Source organism: Ischnura elegans, chromosome 1, assembly GCF_921293095.1.
Source record: "Ischnura elegans chromosome 1, ioIscEleg1.1, whole genome shotgun sequence".
In the NCBI taxonomy this organism is placed as follows: Eukaryota; Metazoa; Arthropoda; class Insecta; order Odonata; family Coenagrionidae; genus Ischnura; species Ischnura elegans.
This window is the reverse complement of record NC_060246.1, coordinates 47,803,556-47,822,719: the sequence shown is the minus strand read 5'-3', so window position 1 is coordinate 47,822,719 and position 19,164 is coordinate 47,803,556. Positions and strand designations below refer to the sequence as shown.

Genomic DNA, 19,164 nt, shown 5'->3' with positions numbered 1-19,164 from the left:
GAATTTGGACGGAAAAGAAAAAGCGAGAAACGATTTTCGAGATAACAAGTTGAATTTAATGGAAAAAAAGGAAAGTAAAATTTCACAATGAGGATTGCTCTTGTGGTATTTTTCTTGCCTCTCCTTTTTTTTAATAATAAGTCTGTTTCTCTCCCCTCTTACACATCCTAAGACACCTCCTCCTTCGCCGTATGGACCACTCCCTTGATTCACTCCCACCATTCTCCTCCTATACATCCCTCCCTCCCCTTGGCAAACAATCTCCCTTTTGTCATCGCCATTGTTGACTGGCCCTCACGTAATTACCCAGGCTATTGCTCTCCGTCACGACTCGGGCTGCCCAAGCAATTTGGAGGCCCCCTCGGAGGACCCCTGCTTGCGAAATACGGGAACGGGGAAAGGATCGTCTGAGTTCTTATTCTTTTATCCCGCGCAAGAGACCAGGGTGATGTTGAATGAGAGCCCAGCATGGGCAGTCGGGAGTAGATAGATGAAACTGTGCAAGTGAATCAAGTTTAAATGAACGCGCGAACTCGTAATTACCGATTTGAACTTAATTAGTTGAATTTACTGGGGATAAATTTTCAATACAGTTAGCAAGCACTTCTACATTGGCAATAAAATGGATGGAAGGAATTCAAAAGGGGAATTGTTTTGATGAGGAATTCCTATCGGGTGTAGGCCGTGATTGGCTGGGGACTATTTGAAAAGCTGATTGAGCAGCAGTTCAATCATCCAAGGCTTAGTGATTCGGAAGTGTTGTATTAAATGATTTAACTCAAAAAAGACCAAGTATTTAGTTAAGGGAGTGCAGTAATGAGAGCGTGGTGTGCATAAGATTTTTAAGTCATCGTTTCTAATACTTCAACCAAGAGGCGAGTGGATATGCAGCGTACTTGTCTGTTCCTCTTCTTTCAATTATTTTTTGGTATTAGGGAGATGATCAATTTCGATTTCCTTGAGTGATGAACATCTAGAGATTGTCACATAGAGAATCTTATGTAATATTTTCAACGCACTGAACATCATAATTTGGTATTACTTACGCTTTATCCTCATAAATTTTTACGGGCATCCTCGAATATTCTTTTTCATTTTCACCTCTTCAACCTATTTTAGCCTCTCTGCCAACAAACATCCCGAAGCTTTGGCCTATCCGCCTCTGCATTGACGCCTAAGCCTTTACCTTCTCGGAAGAATTGAGGAAGGACGGTGAATGAGAGTGGACGAGCGAGATGTAGTGAAGAATGCGGGAGGGGGTGTATCGCGGCCTCGAGAGTTGAAGACGCGATGAAAAGGGGAGAGTTCCCTTTTTTTCTTCTCGTGGCAGAGGGAGGAAAAAGTTTTAGGGCACGGAGAGGGAGGCTGCGGAGTTCCACCTGCCGTGTCTCCATGGCAACTATGATGGGAAGAGGGGGGCAGCGGCGGCACGCAAGGGGATCGTACGAGGAAGTTATGGCGGCGGGGGCGGGGGTGCAATTCTCGGGCAGGGAGGAATGGTCGTGTGTGTGTATGGAAGGGCTTTGCCTTTGGCGAGGGAGTGAGGGGAGGCTTGTGGCGGGGATGTAGGCAGAGTGATGAAAGAAAATGGGAGGAGTCGACAGCGGGCGCACAAAAGAGAGTGGGGGGGGGGGGGAGGAGGATGGGACTAATTAGCGAGAGAGGAAATGAGGTAGTTGGATTAGTGTGGAGTATTAGAGTAATGATGAAGATCCTTATGATGCTTTTAGAAAAAGGTGAAATTCTGTTCGAGGGAGAGAGGGAAAGAGGAGTGTGAAGTGAATGGATGTGGATGTAGATGGGCCTAAGAGAAACGAATGTATTTCAAGAAAAACGGCTTATAGAAGCTGATGATGTTATGAGTATTTATATTGACGTATCCCCAAATAGGTTTGTTATTTTTCAAATTTATCACAGGAGAAAATTTTCACGCATTTTTGCATTTCAAAATTCAATGAAATTTTGATCCATATTAATAGATAATAGAAAATCTTTAACGGCTAAGTAAATTGGTCACATGGCGCTGAATATTTAATGAGAAATGGTCAAACATCGGTATTTATCACTAACTGGTCGATAAGCGACCATTAAGCATTTTTCTTAATTATGTATTTTTTTTAATAAAATGAAATATTTCTATTTCTCAGTTCCCACTTCTTGATGTCGATCTATGTTGTCCAAAAGTTTCGGTGGAGGCAAAGTAATATTATTTTCACCAGTAATTGGAAAGTTTCCCAGCAATTGATGTGGACGTATTCCGAACAAGGCGGAAACATATGCTGTGTATCAATACATATCTATTGAGAAAACTTCAACACAGCACCAGCACTATTAGTCGTATTTCTGTAAAAGCATCGCTTAGCAACAGAAATATTTTTAAACCAATGACATATATCCGAGTGATACGGAGGAATTGGTCATGAGCCTTGTACTTTTTATGGATATATTTTTGTTTTGATTTGTAAGAATCTTGTTATAGTATTTCACCTACGTGTACTGTGGAATGTTTTTTTATTTATTTTTATAAATGATTAATAAAGGTATAAATTTTTGGAAGGAATTTATATCAACCGAAATTGATACCTCCGAAAAATAACCACTCGTAAATGGTTTCCTGAGATGAAATTATTACGCAAATGAGCTATCTAGTGCCTAGTTGACTAGCATATTTTCCCTTTGAGCATACTGACTGAATAGTCCTGCAATTTCTCATACAATAGTAGTGATGTTTAATGCTGTTGCACAGCAGATTAATTGGAAATCACCGGTGAAAATTCAATAACATGAAATTAAAGCCAATAGCAAGGCATCAAAAGGTGTTTTCTTTGAATAAATACGTTCCAGGAAATATTGCAGAATTTCGTGTTTGCGAGCAGCGTCCTTCATGAAAGGAATTTTGATTCTCTAGACGCAAGGATTTATTGCCTGTAGAATCAATAAAATTTGATTCACGGATGCATTCCTGAGTCTGGGATTACATCAATGAACCGGTAGTGTAGATGGATACGAAAAGTGTTGTCGCTGCTACTGTAGAAGTCATAGGTGCCTCAAATGAAGTTATATAGAAATTTAATGATAGTAAAACATACCTATTCAGTTGGTGTGAATGATAAAAATGAAGGACATTTACACTTTAGGTGCTTTCTTGCATGCTCGTGATTTGAAGCAGCTGGAAATGTTAAAAAATGATTTGATGCTTTCCCGGCGAATGATGTGGTTAAACTCTTCTCGGGATTCCCACCGGGTTATTTTTTCCATAATTGCCAACGTTTCAAGCTCCAACTCAGGGCTCATTCTCAGGGCTGAATGTTGTTTTATTAAAAAAATACTTTAAAAAGAAAAAAGGGGAAAAGGTATTTAAAAAATTCCATTTATTTTACACATTTTATTTTAAAAATATTTTTGTTTTTTTAATATTCCATTTCTGAAATATATTTTTAATTATTTTGTTGCTGAAAATGTTGTTGCGACGAAATACGTATGATGGGATTTTACTTACACCATCTCTTGTATTGTCCCGTTTTATTAATTATCCAATAGCTGGTCATGAGAAAAAATTAGTAATAGCTGGTTAAGATTTTTAATTAAATTACTCTTGCTAGCTGTTTAAATATTGATATTTAATCGTTTAATGTTTGATTTAATCGTTTGAAGGATATAGTTAAGTTTACGAAATATTCACAAATAACCACTAGTTTACGGGGCCATTATTATTTTTGGATAATTTAATTTTTCTTTCCCATTTGCCTGCCTTTCCTATACTGATTTCTTACCTCTTATCTGCCTCCCTGCCTCACTCCTTACACTTCTCTTACTAATGAAGGTAGTTGTATCCCCAAAATGGTCATCCTTTTTTAGGGAAGTAGGAAATGACCGTTGTATATACAAATGAAAATTTTATGCATATTCTTATTGAAATATTTTTTTTAGAAATAGGTTAACTTGGCACTCTTTTCCCCTAAGCTCCCATAATTATATGAATGACCGTGATGAGTCAAATAGTTTCGCATCGTTGATTTTTTAACGAGAGGTTTAGCGTTGAGCAAAACATAATTTTCTCTCTGCGGCTGGAAGAAATACATTTTGAAAGTCTTTACTTTTGAACAGGAATTCATTATTTGGGGGTACATAAATGAATGTATGTCCCTAAAAAATTTCTGAGGGTTTGGAACCATTAAAGCCTCATTCTGACCATTAAAATTATATCATTTTGAAAGAGACTTCATTTGCAATAATTTATGTAGTGCTTGGTAAGAACAGAAATTATTGGAAAATGAAAATGCTTATAGATTTAAGGGAAATTATGCTCTGTATTTTATAACCTGAATGGCTTTTGCACGTAGATTCAAACGATAGTTAGACTTGATATTAATTGTTTTTATGCATTTATATGCCTTTGAAAATAGAGACCCTGCGGAGAGTATTTATTTATTTTTCATTGAAGCACCCTGGGCAATTCATGACAAGGCAATAATTTTATTGAAGTAAATCACATTATAAGTTAAAATTTACCGTTTTCTTTTGAATTCAAGATTCATTTGGTGAAGCTATTTGAAGAATTGATATAATTCCATATATATGTATATAAGATATTAATGTATGGTGACTTGCAAGACTCCATACTTTCTGTAATTCACAACACCAATGAAATTCGGCGTTCCCAAGGAAGTTTATTATCTGTATCAATTCACATTTTGGAGGTAATTAGAGTGACACCTATTCTTTCAATCCGTACAACTCTTCAAGAAAATATCCTAATCGTGTATGAGCACAACACTTTTGTGATAATGTAGAAACGAAGAAAATTGAGGTGAATTCAAAGGAAAAGCTAATGCATTTGAAGCATTTCATGTATAATGCATTACTTACGGCGTGCTAACTGCTGGGTTATTGTTTTGGCAACACTCATATGCTGATTACCTGTTTTAAATAGATTATTTTATCTGCAAAAGGATATTTTTATTCGTGGGATTCAGTCACTCACAGTCTTCAATAATTAGCGGTAGTAACGAAATGGAAATCTATGACTTCAGTTTCAATTTTTGTAGAATTTTGAAATTTTACAGAAAATGAATAACCTTAAGTAAAAAAACATTACATTTCTGAAAGCATAAATATCAAATCAAGCCATAAAAATCAAATTTTTATTTAGTGAGAGTGAATAAAGTCACTGAATTAGAGCCTAAAATTTAGTCTCCCTAATGGATTCGTCAAGAAAATTAGCAGAAACGCATGAAAAATCTCACAAAAATGTACTCATTACTTTGCAATTTGACGTTCTTATCAATAGTTTACCCCGGAGTACATGGGAAGCCACTCATGTTTTGAAAGATTTCTCGTTTTAATCCCATAGTCCTCGGGAGTATACCACTGAAAAGGTTAATTTTGCAAATTATGTCGAACCACCTGTACCTCTAATCTCTCCTCGAAGACGACGAAAAACTAAAGCGTCGAATCTTTTCATTGGCGAGACAAAAGGGTGCCTCCTTTTGAGCGAACCTGCCTCTCGGGAGGTTTTTAATCGTCGATAAATTGTCGGGCGTAATGTCGAATCGGCTGGCTTGCTCGGCGAATAAACAACGAGTATAGGTATTCTCAAAGAAGGTGGAGGAGGTTTTTTAGCCTTTCATCTCGAAGGAGCGAACACAGCCAAGCACTATATTAAGTTCTTTTTTATTTCTTTCCATTATGTCCCATCCCCCGTTTCCTTGCATGCACAAAGAAATGACGTCTTGTTCTTCGCCATCGAATACCTCTCTCACTATTCCTTCCGCTTTTTTTTCGCTCTTCTCCTTTCGGCAGTGTTGAGGTGAGGGAGTTGTCGAGGAGAGGGGGAAAGTGGGAGAGATGGAGCCTCTCATCCACTAGGCGCCCTCTGTCGTAAATTGGTCCTCCATTGTCTGCCGCTGCGACCGAACCCTCCCCTCACCCCACTTTTACCACCCTCGGACCTAACCTCTCACACCACCTCACCATTTCTTTCTTTCTTTCTTCTCGTTTCCAGTCCCCGTTCCTCCCATGCACCGTTTTCCCGACTCTCTTGCTCTCTCTCTTTGTTTTGCTTTCACCGCTCTTTCTTTATCTCATTTTATTCCCTCGAGTCCTCTTCTCCACTTTTTTCCATTCACCTTTCGGTTTTATTTCTTTTTAATTCTCATTCTCGTTCCGTTCTTCCTCATTCCCACATCCTCGTTCTACCACTTCGTCCTTTATTTTTTTCGCCTCTCCTTCCGTCGCTTTGTGGTATTTTCTCCCTTCTCGCCCTCTTTCTTTCGCGCGTCCGGGCGTTGATGTGTTTTTATTTATTTTTCCCTTTTCCTTCTCGCCATCTTCCCCCAGCATCTCCTCCCCCTTTCACCCCCACCCCAATCCACTGTGATAGATGCTCCACCGAAATTACTTTCCACCCAGCCACATCCTCCTCCCTCTGCCTTATTCTCTCCCGTAGTTCTTTTGGCTACTAGGAACCCATCTCCGGCCTTTCATATTTATTATATTAAAACTTTTGGTTTGCGAGCCTTATTTTAATTAATTTACTATAAAAATAGTATTGAACCCTTAGTATTGATAATGGTAGTTTAAATGTTTTTCATTGAAAAATATAATGTGATATATTGGCCAATTTTTCTTTGTTATCTCCATTTCCATGAGAGAATGTACCAAATTATCGGAACATTTTACCCTTATTTGAAATCCTTAGAAATCATATAACAAAATTTCTTATTGATAACACTAAATCCTCTGATAAAGTCTTTGATTTATACTTATGCATCCTTTGCTTCGTTCGTCTTTGATCTCCAGTGCTAACAAATTACGTATTCGGAAACTAGACAGTAAGTATAGCTATAACTGCTATTGTTAGGTGAGTAAGTTTCTGACAAATGATTAAAAGGCGGATCTAGATTTTCAGATCAACTTGAAAAAACCTTTATTTAGGATCATTCAGTTGGATACAAATTAAAAAAAAGAAAGTTATGCTATTACGTTCAAATGCATTATATAAAATATATCACGCACTCATCGCAATGAACTTCAATGAAAGAATTTGATTAAATCATTTGAGTGCTCTTCAAAATAGTTTCAATTTTCTGAGGATGAAGGGATAAATTTTCCCCTCAAATGTTTAATTTTTCATCTCAATGTTCGATATATTTTATCTCTGATATTTATCAGAACAGGGTGGTTTCCATTTATATTTTATTGCCTCGATCAAAAGATTATTATTCCTGGAGTACGCATTTCACGCTTTTAGATTTTTAAATGACGATATCTATTTTTCGCGATAAAATGAAAAGTGAAAATTGTCAATCACGCGAAAACGCGACGGCTAAGTATGAATGCTGGAAATACCACGTGTGACGTCATTCTGGTTCCCGCTTGCGCCGTGTGAGGTGACCTTGGGGCGAGGATATTGTACGCCGCTGCGATGCTGGCTGCTAGCAGGTAGCAGAGTACCCTGTTAGCAGGTAGCGCTTGACTTAAATAAGGATTATTAATACCTTATCAAACGAAGGAAACGTTCCGACTTTAGGTAGTTTTAATAGGTGATTATTAAGAGATGTTTCCCTGAAGTGTGTGCCTCATGCATGCATTGATAATCTCAGACGATGTAACACTCCTATCTACTCGGTCCCTGGTCGGAAACTAGGTCCATGTGACGTCACGTGGAGCGACATCGCATGGGCGCCAATCTGGCCTTTTTCAAATACAGTTAAAATTGGCCATTGCCATTCGTCTAAACTGGGAATTCTAAAACCAAATAATGTGTATATTATGAATGCACTAATGGTGGGTAACGAATCGCAGTCAATGCCTATCGTTTTCTTTGATGAAGGAAACTACCCTATTGTCTCTCTTCTCTCGGCGATTGTTTTCATGATAACTTTTCCCCTTAAAGTGCTCCATCCATAATCCTTTGTGATTTCTGCTTAACGGATTTTTAAGTAAACGCCTAAACACAAGTTCCATTTTTGGTTGTTCGTCAGTCTAATGGCCTTTTGCCTTACGATAATATTTTCCTCCCTCGAGTGTGTCCTCCACGTGCTATTATCACCCTTCTCGCCCGCCGTCCAAATATCCTTCCTTCCGATATTGCTCACTCTTCCCTCTCCCCGTACCCCTTCCACCTTCTTGAGGGCTTCCTAACCTCCCCTCCTACACACTTACCTCCCCCTTTATTGCTTTTCTTCTCCCCCTCCCTCCCTCCACCCTCTTCACTATCTCCTCCTCAACCTCCTTTTGTCCGCCGCCTCTTCGATCTCCCCGGTCTTCGTGTGTCCCTTCTCACGTTTGGAGAAGCATAACGCAGTCACATCCTCCATTGTGTTTCGAGTCTTTGAAAGCGCCTTCCACGAATCGCGCTCCATCAAAGAAGAGAGCAGGCCAGCGCGGGTGCGGGGTATTCGCGGGGAAGAAGGGTTCCGTGTGCAAATGGGGATTTAAAGGAAATGGAATACGGTTCCCGGCCGGTGGTGGTGTTTTCGCTGGCGTCTCGGCGGGTTTGGCGGATTGTGAGGAGGAGATATGGAGCTGGGGGTGTGAGCGAGAGTGGAGATGGTTTCGTATTGAGTATATATACATGGGTGATGCGGTTAGGGGATTCTTTATCTCTACTTAGTCCAGAAAAATGGACAGTTGAGTGGTCTTCCCGTTTATAAATTTGATTAAATTATGAATATTTTAAATACGACAGCCGCATTAATGCTATAAATATGCCAAAATGTGTACAAGTGCATCACTTGCCTCATGGGCTTCTGTAACCCCAGCTGTTATCTATCACCGCACCGATATTACCTACTATGAAACAAGGAAGCCTGACAATTGTTGCCAAACCTGGTTGCATTATTTTCTAGAGTTTTCATTATTTTGCATATGATTTCCATCCTTGCTGCTGTCCTGTAAAAATAATTACATGACATAGAAAGAGGGGATAATTGCATTAACGGATCCTACTGCGCATTAAATATAATTATATGGTATAGAAAGAGTAGATATAGGTTTCAACGGATCCTATGTGTGAATGATGGGTTAAAGAAAATGGAATAGGATTTGAGATGAATAAGGTTTTAGATGTTATAAACAGTGGTGGTTTTGGTGGATTTTGAGGAAGGTAGGGGTTGGAAAAAGAGGTGTGTAGGGAAAGGGTGGAATTTATTTGGGCTTGCAGATGGTAGAGTTTATATGCATGAGTGATGCGGCCTGAGGATTGAGGGATTGAAAGATATTGTAGAAGGGTCATGCTGTGCGCTTTAGGTTAATGGGAGTTCGTTAGTTTGTCCCATTGGGAATAAAATGTCTGCCAACGTCATTGCATCAGGCGTTGAATGGAGTAGTAATAATTTTGACGACAGATTTTTTCAGATGTTTTGGTCGTATTCTTTGAAAATATAAGGTTACATCTATCAGTCGATTGAAAAAATATTATAATCCTGCTTTGCCATGAAATTATGTTTTTTAATGAGAAAATGAATGCAAAATAAAGAAGACGTATCATTTAGGCATCCATAGGCATTAAGCTAGCTTTATTGCAATGGATATGGGATAATATTGGATCGTCGCATCAACAGTTCCGGGTTCGAACCCCAAGTAAAACTTTTTGACTCCCCGAAACAAAAGTCCTCTGAATGGAAGGTGGCTCAGGGTCCCCATACCCTGAACTTGATTAAAATCTAGCATGTGTTGAGCTCTACCCTTACCTAGCCAAGCCAACCCTTGGGTTAAATCACCTCGGGAATGATTTAGAATTTTATGCTATACAAATTCCAACATTTATGCATACAGAGTTATTGTAAGATGCGGTAAGGTAGGATGCGAGGAGGACAGAGAAATTTTGCTGAAGAGCGAGGGATGGCAGGGGTATAGATGGCGAAAGAGTTTATATGCATGGGTGGTGCGGCTAGAGAGGGGATTGAGGGATGGAAATGGAGAAGGAGAGCGTAGAGGGATGATGGCGTGCGTGAGAGGGTTAGCGGCGGTTGGGCTGGGAGAATAGAAGGGCGGCAGAGCGGGTGAGTTTTTCGGCTCTTCTTGGCGGGTGGGATGCCGAAGACGGGATTTGAGACGCCCCACCACCCACGCTCCTTCCTCGCGGGGTCGAAAACCAAAGTGGAGACGCTTTGGTTTCCTCTTTCGCTCCATTCTTCGCCCTTTTCCAGGCTGTGAATTGCGAGAATAGTTGTGAAGGGCTGAACGGAGATGCGATTGAGAAACTTAGCCCGGTCCCGTAGTCACGCAATTCTAGGGCCTTTTAGTCTCCTCTTGTGTCCCCTTATATTTTTCTCAGTTTAATTTTTTTGCAGTTAGATAATTTATGCTTCGAGAGCTGTTGTTTTCATTGGATAAGTTGAGTGTAAACAGTTGCCCCAAGGTTTTACTTTTCCCATCATCTTTTTAAACTAAAATATATGATAGCAACAATGGCGAAGAGACTTTATCTCAGCTTCCAAAGTTCATAAGAATAAATTTTATTAACGAGTGTTTCCTGATTTTTCAAATGTGGTTTTGAAAGAATTGAGTCTTTCGTATTTTTGATAGCTCATCGCAAATTTCATCTCTTGAATCGAGCATCTGAATTTTACTTCAGCCATCCACTATTCTGCCGCGTTGTGTTAAAAAATGGACGTGGGTATATAATTAGTGAGATGGTTCTGTGCCAGTGATTATGATTATAAGTCATATCAGAAATAAACTCGTTGCATACCAATTACATGTTCCTAATTCCCCATTTTTTGCATATAGGAGCTCTCATGCTTGATTTTTATTTGCCAATTTAGAGACTGCATTGTGTCATTCTTTATTCCTTGCTGCTGCTCCGTGAATGGCTGTATCGTCAGTATTCGATACAAGAATTCAATAGTCATATTTAATGGGTCACAATAAATCTATGCTGACTTCGCAAGGGGCTACTCCCTGTCTCATTAGCTGAGGATAAGTATCGAAGAATATAAATAAACCTGTCTATCTGACGACAACAGGTAGAAAAGGATTTAATATTTGTGTACCTAATTGATCCACCGGGAGAAGAACCTTGGGAGGTTCCGTGACTCCTTTTGAATGCGGAAATTCTTCCCTCTCGAAAATCTTTCCCCTCGCCAGCCGTCCATATCAATGTGTATATGTTGACCGTGCTCGGTCATTCGTTTCAACTTTTCTTTGTGCGGAGAGAGACGAGGACAAAAGGCAGGTGGATAAAGAAGACAAAGCGTGTGGTGCGGAAAGGGGCGCGCCGTGAAACCGCGCCTCCCACTCCTTGCCGCACCTCGCCGCCCCTTTGTGCATTCCGTGTGTTACTCAAGGGGTCTCCGTGGAATTCCTCCGTGGAGAGGACGGCTGACTGGCTGCGTCCTCAAGCGCACTCCACCGCGCTCACAAAAGGTCTCGAAAGGGCGGTCATCGGCTCTCTGTCTCTCTCACTCTATCTCTCCCTATGGGATTACTTGATGATGTCTCTTTGCTTAGCGTTGTGAGATAGACAAAGAAGGGAATAGAGTTGAGAAATCATAAAAAGAGCAAAGTAGTGATTGTACTCCGTTTTTTTCCGTCCTGCGCTCTCTCCTATCGTGCTGGGTAGGAGTTAAGCTCAAAGAGAATTGAGTGCGAGTCGTTTGAGCCATCCCAAGTCTATTTTTAACACCTTGGTTTTATTATTAATCCTCGGAGAGAATTAAACTTAAGCTTTGTTGGGGCCAGGCAGGAATAACACTTGAAATAGCCTCATGATGGGCCTCATTTTTCTGGTACTATATTAAAGTATCATAAAACGAGATAAATAAAACCGTGAAAAAGAAGTTGTTACTATTATACAAATTAAACGGTCCTCCCGTAAGTGAAACTCGTGTTTCGCCCAGCGTGAGGCTTGGATTGAACTATGAACTACGCGATCAAAACTTTCGTTCTTCATGTTTACAATTTTAAATTATCTCCCAAGAGTTTTGCTATTCATTATTTGAACTCTATTTTCAATTGTGCCATTAAGTTGAATATTGGAATTCTTTGTCCATTCACGTGCCCAGTCACTGCTGCTTGGGAGGAAATGGGCATTCGACCCTCGTGTAAGCATAGACTTACATTTATCAATGCGCTTTGAATATCGTGTGTAGGTTAGAAAATTTTGAAGGCAACTATAGTAGGGTAGAGTATGAGCGCTCTACTGAAAAACATTTTTAAATCTTAATTTTTTAAATCAAATGCGGTCATCATCACAAGGAGACTATGTGTCCTTTTTTGGTATGGAAGGCTGTAAAAAGGAGGCAAGTGAGGAATATCGGAGGAAGAGGAACATTTGCTCATTATAAGTCATTCCTTGTTGTATTCACAGGGTAGAAGATAAGGCAAAGGCGTCAGAGAAAATGTAGCTGTAATGGTTTAAGTGATTAGTAGAATCTTGCCGTAATCTAGCTTATTAAGTGATGAATTTCTTTATGGGAGAGAATTAGTTGAAAATTTTGTGTTGATCAACTTCTTGGATGCAATTTGAGAGAGAAGGAACCGTTTTCATTTTTGATGCTCGAGTTTTTGCTCTTATAACGGCTACGGAGCTAGAGCTGTATCAGCGAAAACAATGCCCGTACCTACATAGAAAATAAAGGTGTCGCATTTTTCAGGTGTTCAGAGTTTCAAGTAGAACCAGGTGATTACGCATATATCTTCATGAATTAATGTGCGTATTTTAGGGGTTTTTACTCGGATTGCCGAATAACCGTAGGTCATTTGGTTATCCCTGATAAATTCACGTTGATATATTCTGCGCATTTGAAACATTTATCTCCAATGGTGGCGGGTGTGATTGTGATACAATGCTACACTAAGTAATTACTTGTTCACCTTTGTTTTGAATGAATTATTTACAGATTCATTTCGCGTGTATCCAATTGTGTTTAGATTTAATGCTCTCATGCTCCGATAATTAAATTAATATTTTCCTTATCAATTCGCAGAGAAAATGGCATACTCAGTTGAATACTTATGATTTATTTTTGCCAGGAGACAGTAACTTGTGGTATTCGCTTTTAATTTCTTCAATGTACTTTAAAAGCATATCTGGTGCTTACAGACCTATACTAAATTTTTATTAATTAAATGATCAAGTCTATGAGTGTTTCTAACTCAATTTACACGAGAATAAATAACTGATCACATAGAGGAGATAAACTTTAAATGCTTATATATATTATTTTCTAGAGATTTTAAATTATTCAAGTAAAAAGGAATGAAACTAAAATTATCTTATATTATTAAAATTTAGTTTTCTTAAAGTCGTAATCAGTGGATTTTACATGCTATTATAATACTCAACTACAAGCCTTGAAATTTCTCTTGAATGCTTGAAAACTCAAACGATCATGTATAGATAGTAGTTACAGGCTGGTACAGGAAGATTGATGAACAGAGTAAATAGAGTGAAAAGAGGTTTAGTGATTACGATACCGTTTAACGAGAGGTTCATCAATATTTGTACAGATCTTTTTTATTTGTTTTCTTTCGGGAGAGGAATGGTTGTTGATTTATGAGTGGATCCTGTGAGAAAGAGAAAACCTCCCTATGCTACCATTACTAAGAAAAACAGTAAAAATTGGACGGCATATTAAGGACATGAAGGGCATCGTAGCAGTAATTATTGAAGCAATTAAACACTTTTATCGTCTGTTTTTTTGATTTATTTCTCAGCTCTTTACATCCCAGTTATTTTTAATTTAATATTTCCTGCCTAATTTGTTAATGGAAGAGTTTTATATAAAAATTTGTTCTCATTTTTGAGTTTTATTGTATTTACTAAGTGTAAATTTAAAGCACTATGGCATCATTAATGGTAATTTAATGGATTCACCATTTTTTTTGCTCGCTAAATTTCACAGTGCACAACAAAAGATTATTTTTGATAGCTCATACTAAAAAGTCTAATTTTTCTGTTAATTATCCTATTAACTGCTTCTCATCGATACGTTTACCACGAATGTTTTTATCCTGCACTAATTAGTTTACCACTTCACCAAAAGAAAGGAAATCATGTTATATATATCTCAAGATGGTGGGTAGCTATGTATCCTGGACTAAAGTGAGAATTATTTGTAAAGCTTTTTTTTTCTATTTTTCTTCGCATCATTGTCGAGCTTCTTGAAAATGTAATAAATCAATAAAATAGTGGTACATTTAACATCATCATACCAGATTATTCTTTCGAATTAATCCATCGGGATTTTTTTTATAATTAGAGCGAATAGTATTTGATAGTCATAAAGTATTTTTAGCGTAGTAATATCTTCAAAAAACTGGCTAGTTTGAGCAAAGAAATCTTTAAAATTTAATAATTTGTGTGAAGGCAAATATTCATTCGTTTATCGGTCGTAAAACTTTTTTCTGTCTTCGGGTATTTAGGGTACCCAGCCTGCCGCTGCAAATAGATGACTCTCATTTAGTGTTTGTTGTTTCAACAGGACATTAAGATATTTCATACCATAAAACACCATGTACTGCAATTTGTTTCCCTTATCCTACGTTATCTTATTGTGACACTCCCATAATATCTCAGGACTCATCATTTCTCGGCACTAGGCCCGCACTCAGTCAGTCTCAGCCCTGATGTGAGACAGTCGTGATGTGGAGCATTCCTTTGATCGAGGTGAGATAGCTGTCACAGAAATTTGAGGAAGGCGTAATCTGGAGATTGCCGCGGCAGAATGAGCCTCTTTGCCCCGAGGCCGAACTCATCCTTGCCAGGCGGGGAAAACTGATGACGACGTCTCTTACGTTTCTGCTTCCTCTCATCTCCCATCTCATACATCCATCCAGCCAGTCTTGCGCATCATTTCGCTACTTTGGCGGCTAAGACGATTTCAACTTCACCTAGTTAGCGAGCTCAGAATGAGAAATTTTCCAAGACGTGTGTTGCCGGAGGGTTTGTATTGAATGGTTTCTGTGCTCCCTCCAAGACGATGCTATACTTGGCGGAATAGGTTCAGCGTCTGATATTTTATTACAACATTTATTTTCCCAAACTTATGCAACGGAAATTCTGGGGCTCTTATCTTTAACACTGCTAGATAAATAATTCCTTATAGAGAATTAATTGTGGACCCATGTTTATTAAAGAACACGAAAATGAAAGATTTTAGTAGCCGCAGTGGCGCCGAATCCATGGGGCCTGAGTGGGCCCGAGCCCCCTCAAAAATTCGTTATGGGTGTGAAGAACAATTGTGTCAGGCTTGCCGATTTTCCGCGGAGTGTCCAGATATCGAGATTCCAGTTATCAGGATTCTAATGTTGATCTTATGAATCTTCTAAAATGCTTATAAAACTTATAACTCACTACTCATAACATTTCTCTGGGCAAGATCCCCGGTTTTGGCCCCCCCAATATTTTTTTGCAAGTCGGCGTCCCTGAGTAGCCGGAACAATATTATATTTTAATTAGCTTCACTTCTTAACCGCGCACATTGTACATAAAGAGTTATTGGCAAAGAGAACATACAGGTCTGATGAGCAGGTATTTTTTACTTTGGTATTAGCCCTTTATCAGCAAAAATAATTTGGGGGATGAGAGGAAAGTAGGGAGAGGGAATATATTTAATAAAATTTTTGGAATAAGGATATGATAATGGTTACCAAAGATTAAGAACTAAGATATCCTAAGAAAAATAAAAACTGGTTTATTGTACACAACCCTTATGTGAGATGTACATCTCTTATAAGGGTTGTGTACAATAAGCCAGTTTTTATTTTTATTAGGATACCTTAGTTCTTAATCTTTGGTAACCATTATCATATCCTTATTCCTCCGATATTTTGGTGATGAATGCGTCAAGGAGAATATCGATGTCAATGATACCTAATACAGGCTACCTGACCTACGTATTTATGACTAATGCCATATTTTTTTAATATTTGGTCATAGATTTTGCATTTACGAACTGATATAAGTTTAGCATGTTATCAAGTACCATTACGAGGGGATGAATTCATTGGACTCTCTATTGTTGTCGAGGAATCCAAGTAACTCCCCTTTGTGAGACAAAATCGTCAACTCTCGAATACACTGTCTCCATCCTTACTCAAATTAGACGTCAATGACATTCTCCCTTCGCTTTCTCGATTAGTTAGCTTATCATCTCCTTCCAAAAGCTTTATTACGCTCCCTCAAAGCCATTAAAGTATAGTTAGAGAAGTTATGAAGGCAGAATTTCATTTTAATAGAGAAGTATGTACATTCAATTGTACCTGTAAAATGGAAATGAGGTCGGAGGGAGCAACTTTCCCATCGAGGAGAACCGTGCTGATATGCGTTGCATTGGTAGATGGAAATATTATTTGACCTAAAGAATTTACTCGCAGTGGGAGTTTAGAAATTCTATCCATGTAATAGAGAATTCCCGTAGCTGACATCAATTACGATTTTCAATAAAAATAAAATAGTTAGAAAATTGGCACTACTGCACTAAATTGGGTCAAACATAACCTTAAACCAGATATTCGGCACTCATTTAGATCTCGAGAAGCTGCCAAAACTTCAGAAAAAGTGATGCAAATAATAACAGAAGAGTGGAGAGCTGTATTAATCAATATTTGGATTGTTGGCTAATTATAAAGCTGAAAACAATCGTTTAAATTTTCGATTTTAGGCGATTTAACTAACATATTTTTAATGCCTCTAAATACTTAGCTAAACAAAAAATGAAATAATTTTAGAAACTAAAATGATGTACAAAAGTTTTCCCGCTTCTCTCTCGTGTTGAAAAAATCTTTTATCTTTTAAAATTGATTAAAAAAAAAAGTGTTCACAGTTTTTTTCATATCCAATAAGACAATTAATGAGATCGAGTGCGAGTATTCATCTAATTGCTAGGGATAGGAAATGTTTTCAAATTCGCCCTCTTAATGCCAATTTTTTTTATTTTTGTTTGCTATAGTAATTTTTGACATCCACCACGGCACAAGGTGTAAGAAACTATAGTCGACTTATCGTTAGTCCCTGCCAAAATGTAAATTTGGCTACGTATCCGTATTCAATAGCTAAATTACTTCGAATCACCCAACGGTAGCCGTCCTATACCACCGTGTTACGTTAGATGACCAAGAGTTGGGTTGTTGGGTTTAATAGAAGCCATATTCGGGTCAGAACTTTATATTTTGCTCTCTTTCTGAGACACCTCCTCCTCCTCCTCTGATATTCAATCCTTAGATTGGCTGGCAGCAGCTTGAATGGTTGGCACACTCCATTATTTTCGTCTCTCCGCCTTCCTCTGCATTTCCTCGTGGCTTTTACATCCCGCATCCTTCATTATTTGGTCCATAATCTAGATGCATGGTCTTCCTCTGGGCCTTTTTCCATCAACGTGTCCCTCTAAGATTGTCAAAAGTATGTCCCATGCTTCATCGTATTCCCAATAGGTTGGACTCTTCTATTCGCGACCGATTTTTATATTCTTGAGACACCATAGTCCCCAAAACCTCGAAAAAATATTGTTGAACTCATCCTTGCAGCACTGATCTCAGAGATATGAGAGTTAAAACTGTTAGAAAAAGAACGGTTAAGAATCGTCGATGGAAATTCATTCCTAATTAACCCTTTCAAAAAATCCCTTTTCCATACTTTTCTCCTTGGGGCACAATTGTCACGACAAGCCACCACTCCTCCCCCATTTCCTTGGGTCACTGAAGCCGTCGCTGTGATTACGGGGACAAAAAGAACCCCTTTCCAGTCGTTCTTTCTAGTTTCAGAGTTAAACGGTCCTTTCATCGCGGAAACATCGTATTCCGTACTCGAGTGAGTTTCACGCGTTTCTCTTCTTCCTCGTTGTCTCGACCTCTTCCCTGTGCGTTCTCCATTCTTATCTTTCTCCATTGTCCTTTTTTTGTTATTATAAACTGGAGAATGGAAAGAAGACCTCCGGAAAAGTCATTATATCCTCGCTTGGTTTGACGGAACGATCGTTTCTTTGGAACAATTAAATTATTACATCTGAAGAGAGAGGGCAAATAACATCCTCCATTTAGCGTTGGCGACGCAATGGAAGATGACTTTGGAGGTTTCCCATTGCCATTTGATGGAGGAGTTTTTGATTGAGTGCGTTTGTTCCCTGAACAAGAAAGCGTTTCCAAAAACGAATTTCAGGATGATGTGTCCAATTTTCAGTCTCATCATAGACTTCTTATTGTGTGTGGAATGGAGTCACTTTGATTTTTAAATTATAATTTTTGCCTTGACACAAATTTCTTCGTTATAATTATCAAGTTTAGCTTCAGGATAGAATAGCAGAGCCCTTTTTAGTAAGAAAATGAATTACATAGATGAAGTTTGCGGTGAATTTATCATGCGTTTGAGGTACACTTTAAAGGTCTCTTTGCGATTTGTTCAGCACTGTCTACAATAGAGCGCTTGCTTCCTCCGTTATCTTCGTTAATGCAGAGAATTCATATAAAAGCGTAGTATACCGATTTTTTTTACTTCACCATTTATATGGATTCCTGTTTTCCTCAATACTCTTATCACTAGCACTATATTACTTGTGGTTAACTTGCTATCATCTTACTGTGCATTATGGCTAAGCAGGCTTTCCCCTAGCTCATAATTCTGTAATCTTTATTTCCAGAATCCGGCAAGAGAAGAACGGTGGTGCGTGGTGCCCAAGGGCCGTTATCAGCAGCGAAGTCCGGGAGTATCTGGAGGTTGACCTGACTGGTGACCACTTGATCACGTGGACCGAGACACAGGGTCGCTTTGGCAATGGCCAAGGTCAAGAGTATGCAGAGGCTTTCTTGGTTGAATACTGGCGAGACTCCCTTGATCAGTGGGTTGTCTACAAGGACTCGAGGGGCGAAAAGGTAAGAAAACGGCTAATTACCATATGATACCGATAGCGCTCATCCGAAGTGCGTTAGATATTTTAAAAACATCTCCTATAAATTTCAATACTATAAAAAAGTGATGCCATTTAAAAATATCCCTTGGTAGGCACCATTTCCTTTCCTGTTCATTTCCTAGGTCCTGTTCACAACTTTTAAAGTAACAATGTGTTATAAGTTTAATTTTTTATGAAAATGTTCACTCAACTTGTTTTTAGATAATGCAGGTCATTTTTGACGAATATAGGCGTGGATGCTTCAGGTACTAAATTTCGTATCGCTGTCTTCTCCATTCTTGCTTAGAAATACTTTTATAGTCTAAATTTT

The 19,164-nt window shown here is 38.6% G+C and overlaps 1 protein-coding gene across 3 annotated transcripts in view; it reads left to right on the top strand.

Moving 5' to 3' along the window:
- Window positions 1-19,164, top strand: part of LOC124159516 (discoidin domain-containing receptor 2-like) — a 562,201-nt gene that overhangs the window by 389,862 nt on the left and 153,175 nt on the right. For all 3 annotated transcript variants that reach the window (XM_046535396.1, XM_046535380.1, XM_046535387.1), the window contains exon 4: window positions 18,585-18,816. In XM_046535396.1, the coding sequence (XP_046391352.1) occupies window positions 18,585-18,816 (232 nt within the window). The remainder of the gene's footprint in view (window positions 1-18,584; window positions 18,817-19,164) is intronic.